The following is a 4,865-nucleotide window of genomic DNA, read 5'->3' as shown; positions in this document are numbered from 1 at the left end:
GATCCACGAATGTTCACACTCCCAATTTCAATCGGAGACATTCAGGTAGAGCACGCCATGTGCGACTTGGGGGCATCTATCAACGTTTTGCCATACTCCATCTATCGAAAGCTGGGAGAGGCCAAGCTAGTCGACATGGATATAATGATTTAGTTGGCCGATAGATCATGTATTCACCCCAAAGGAATTCTGGAAGATGTTATTGTAAAGGTGAATAACTTTCTATACCCATCTGCTTTTTTCGTAATCAAGATGACAGAACCCACGGCGAAAGAGTCGAGTGGAGTCCTACTGGGACGACCATTCTTGTCCACGGCCAGCACTATCATAGATGTCCGCAATGGGACGATCAATCTGGACTTCAAGGGAGAGCAGTATACATTCAATATCGATGAGGCCATAAAAAGGCCAACCGACGAAGAGAACGTGTATTCCGTGGATGTAACTGAGCCCTTGGTACAGGAGTTTTTGGAAGAAGAATTTTTAAATAGGCAGTTCACAGACTCCGCTGTAGATGAAGTGGTCGAAAAGGAAGTAGAAGAGTGGTTTGAGACAAATAAGGTTGGAGAAATGAACGACCAAGCCGTCGCAGAAGCAATAACAGAATTTTGCGAACGTCCAAGGCCAACTGGGTCGGGTAAGACAGCTCAAGTATCCAGCCTAGCAAAGCAGCTTGATCAAGGAAAGCCACTGGGTGATGAAGCTACAAAAAATCCTCTGCCCACCAAAGAGCCAAAACCCGCGAAGGAGTTGAAACCCCTTCCAGCGCATCTAAAGTACGCCTTCCTGGGAGAAGACAAAACTATTCCCGTCATTATAAACAGTCGATTGACCCAAGGGCAGGAAGACAAGTTACTGGAAGTATTACGAAGGAATCAGAAGGCTATCGGCTGGAAGCTGACAGACTTGGTGGGAATTAGCCCGGATTTGTGTATGCATCACATCCGGCTGGAGGAAGGAGCCAAGCCACACCGCGACCAACAACGGAAACTCAACCCCAACATGAGGAAAGAGGTGCTGAAAGAAATTGTCAACCTGGTTTCAATCGGAATTATCTATTCTATTCCCGACAGTAATTGGGTCAGCCTAGTACACATGGTGCCTAAGAAAGGAGGGATTCAAGTGGTGAAAAACGAGAAAAATGAATTAATCCCGACAAGGCCAGTTACTGGGCGGAGAATGTGCATAGACTATATGAAGCTGAACCAAGCCACAAAGAAAGATCACTTCCCTCTGTCGTTCATTGATCAAATGCTGGAGAAGTTGGCAGGGAAACAGTACTTCAGTTTCCTAGATGGTTATAGTGGCTATTTCCAGATCGCTGTAAACCCAGATGACCAAGAAAAGACGACGTTCACCTGCCCCTTTGGCACTTACGCTTACAGGAGGATGCCCTTTGGCCTCTGCAATGGTCCGGGCACTTTCCAAAGATGTATGATGAGCATTTTCTCGGATCTGTTGGAAAGATGCCGCCAGAAGGATTTAGTTCTTAACTTTGAGAAATCCCATTTTATGGTTACTGAAGGAATAGTTCTGGGCCACGTAGTATCAAGCAGGGGAATAGAGGTCGACCCAGCAAAGGTAGCAGTCATTGCAAAACTCCCATATCCTACCAACCAGAAGGAGATCCGAGCCTTTTTAGGGCATGCTGGGTTCTACAGGAGATTCATCAAAGATTTCACAAAGATAGCCCAGCCTCTAACAAGACTTCTCCAGAACGATGTAGAATTTGAATTCTCAGATGCCTGCAAGGCCGCATTCCAGTTTCTTACGGACCGATTAATAAGCTCTCCAATAATATGCGCTCCCGACTGGAATCACCTCTTTGAGGTGATGTGCGATGCTAGTGACTATGCTATGGGGGCGGTATTAGGTCAAAATATCGAAGGGAAAAGTTACGTCATTTTTTACACCTCCAAAACTCTAAATCAGGCACAAAAGAACTGTGGTGTGACCGAAAAGGAGATGCTATCAGTAGTCTTCGCATTTGAGAAGTTCAGGCCTTACCTGCTTGGGTCTAAGGTGATTGTCTATATAGATCATGAGGCCATCAAATACCTCTTGGCAAAGAAAGAGTCAAAGCTGCGGTTGATCAGATGGGTACTCCTTCTACAGGAGTTTGATTGGGAAGCAGTGGATAAGAAAGGATGTGAGAACAAGGTGGCAGATCACCTAAGTCGAATTCTGCAAGAAGATAATGGTGAAGCCATTCTAGAGGCTTTCCCTGAAGAGCATCTCTGTCTGATCAAGTCAATACCTGAGCGCCAGTGGATCAACCAAGAAGAAGAAATTGCTCAAGCCAACCAAGGAAGCAAAGGACAGAACACGAGAAAGGAGCCATGGTTAGCGGACATGGCTAATTACTTGGTAACGGGGGAGTTACCCAGAAGTGACAAAATTTCAAGAGCACAGAAGTTAAAGCTTAAAAGCAATTCCTGATACTTCTATTGGGATGATCCTTACCTATGGAAAATGGGGGCAGATCAAGTAATGCGACGCTGTATACCAGAATGGGAGCAGGAAGACGTAATGATCCACTGTCACACACTAGCTTGTGGGGGTCATTTTGGGCCAAAGAAAACAAAAAGGAAAATACTTGATAGTGGGATTTATTGGCCATCTATCCATAGAGATGCTTATGAATTCTGCAAGAAGTGCCCTCGATGTCAACTTACTGGAGGAATATCTGCTAGAGATGAGATGCCTCAGATCCCCATTATTGTCTGTGAAATATTCGATGTATGGGGAATGGACTTCATGGGACCCTTTCCCGCATCTGGAGGTAATCTCTACATACTGGTAGCAGTGGATTATGTGTCCAAATGGATCGAGGCAAAGGCAACTAGGACGTGTGAGTCCAGAGAAGTGGCGAAGTTTTTGAAATCTAACATATTTACCTGATATGGAGTGCCACGGGCTATTATCTCTAACCAAGGGACTCATTTCGTCAACAGAACTATCGAAGCTCTGATGCGAAAATATGGAGTCCACCACCGCCTATCCACACCTTATCACCCACAATCTAATGGCTAGGCTGAAATCTCTAATAGAGAAATTTAGGCGATTCTAGAGAAGACGGTCAATCCCACGAGGAAAGACTGGAGCCGTCGACTAGAGGACGCACTCTGGGCCTACAGGACAACTTTCAAAACGCATATTGAAATGTCCCCATACCGAATGGTATTTGGGAAGATGTGCCATCTGCCGGTGGGGGTTGAGCATCAAGCATATTGGGCGATCGAGGAAATGAATATGAATACCGAGGTTGGAGCTGCAGAAAGGAGAATGCAGTTACAGGAGCTGGAAGAGCTTCGCCTGGACGCCTATGACTCTGCCATGTGGTACAAAGAAAAGACGAAAATGTGGCATGATAAGAACCTTCGCAAGAAGGAACTAAAGATAGGCCAGAAAGTTTTGCTGTTTCAATCCAGACTAAAATTGATGCCAGGAAAGCTCAGATCTAGGTGGATAGGTCCTTATACCATTATCGCCATCCGAGCGAATGGAGCAATCGAACTCCAAGGAGGCGATCCTGATTCACCTTCTTTCATAGTGAATGGACATAGGGTTAAACCATACAGAGAAGGAATGGAGGCATTTGTAGTGGACGACATTCCACTACTAATGCCTAACTCTCTCCAGTAGACAAGTAAAAAGGGTTGACTGGGCACTTATGGGAAGTCTGCTTGATCAGGTGACAAAGACTTAATCAAGTGACATCGTGAGAGAGCCTGGTCAACTTCTTAAGTAGCTAGTGTAAATAGTTTTTATCATGTTAATTTATTTTCTTAATTTAAAATTAAAAGTCGGAAGTAAGGAAGGAAACTGATCAAGCGAAACTATTGGAGTTTTTCATAAAAATTATTGTCTACTTGATCAGTACAATTCGAATTTAATTGGTGGTACAGTGATTGAGTTGATCAGGGCAGGTGATGAAAGGGAGTGCGCAGTCACTTAAGAGGTGCCAGGAAGCGCCAACTGCTGCATTAAAAAGACAAAACGTATCAGAAAAGCTTTACCAGCTGGCACTCTGAAAAGGCGTGCCTGTACGTGAAGAGTCGCAAAGATCTGAACATCCGAAAGGATGTCAATAGTAGAAGATCCCAACAGCCGCGATTTCATTATAAAAAGCTGATTTCAGATTAGTATATCACTTTTACCCAAGCCGCCTACATATCAGTCCTTTTGTTCTTATCAAGAATTCTCCCCAATTTTAAAATCCATTTTTCATGAACATCATCTTCTCTACCAAGACCTACCCACATTACCAGTGACAATGTTGCTTAAACAACTCTCGACTTCATCCTCCTCTTCCAGTACCCGTGCTGATAGTGATAACCAAGAAACCTCCTCACAAGCCCATATAGAAAACCCTAACCCACCTACACCAACCACCGCTTCACCCCAAACAAGCGCCGCCACTCCACTACCCGAGGTGGACGAAGAAGCTCAACGGCGCTTGACAAGAATCCTCCAGAGTTTCCCCTCCGACGTGGATGTTGCGACGGTTTACGCCGCTGTAAAAGCCCAAATGGGAGTGATCCTGTCAAAGGGGGAGTGATCCTGTCAAAGGACAAGGCCGTTACCTCCATATCCCGAAACCCCACATCCACCACCCAAACACAAGCCCCACTTTGCACCACAGAACCTACACCTATCGCTCCCTTAGTACTATACAATGAGGATGACTCTGAGGGGGATGGAGCGCAACCCGCCGTCGTCCTGACCGGAGAAGCAGAACCCGTGTCGCCACCACATGCAGAGGGCACGGCTGCTCCCGACACTCCGATACCACTAAGTGGCAGAGGCTCTACCCCCTACCCTCCTAGGACTGACACAACCAATCGAGGTTGTGAATGTTGACA

General features: G+C 45.7%; 2 protein-coding genes across 2 annotated transcripts; both read left to right on the top strand.

The window, feature by feature from the left end:
- Positions 1–252: 252 nt before the first annotated feature.
- On the top strand, positions 253–2,439 carry LOC121754476. Its single transcript, XM_042149826.1, has 3 exons — positions 253–1,080; positions 1,201–2,100; positions 2,161–2,439. Exons 1-3 carry the CDS (start codon positions 253–255, stop codon positions 2,437–2,439), a joined length of 2,007 nt encoding a protein of 668 aa, XP_042005760.1.
- Positions 2,440–2,472: 33 nt separating this feature from the next.
- LOC121754475 (uncharacterized mitochondrial protein AtMg00750-like) lies at positions 2,473–2,901 on the top strand. The gene has a single exon (XM_042149825.1). It carries the CDS (start codon positions 2,473–2,475, stop codon positions 2,899–2,901), a length of 429 nt encoding a protein of 142 aa, XP_042005759.1.
- Positions 2,902–4,865: the final 1,964 nt, after the last annotated feature.

Source organism: Salvia splendens, chromosome 11 (assembly GCF_004379255.2).
Source record: "Salvia splendens isolate huo1 chromosome 11, SspV2, whole genome shotgun sequence".
In the NCBI taxonomy this organism is placed as follows: domain Eukaryota; kingdom Viridiplantae; phylum Streptophyta; class Magnoliopsida; order Lamiales; family Lamiaceae; genus Salvia; species Salvia splendens.
This window is presented reverse-complemented; position numbering and strand designations above follow the sequence as displayed.

Excerpts from the sequence above, each read along its gene's own strand:
- LOC121754476 (XM_042149826.1), top strand. The coding sequence starts at position 253 with ATGACAGAACCCACGGCGAAAGAGTCGAGTGGAGTCCTACTGGGACGA. Across the intron at positions 1,081-1,200 it reads CTATTCCCGACAGTAATTGG|CTGAACCAAGCCACAAAGAA; the intron begins GTCAGCCTAGTA and ends GACTATATGAAG. Across the intron at positions 2,101-2,160 it reads AGCTGCGGTTGATCAGATGG|GTGGCAGATCACCTAAGTCG; the intron begins GTACTCCTTCTA and ends TGTGAGAACAAG.
- LOC121754475 (XM_042149825.1), top strand. The coding sequence starts at position 2,473 with ATGGGGGCAGATCAAGTAATGCGACGCTGTATACCAGAATGGGAGCAG.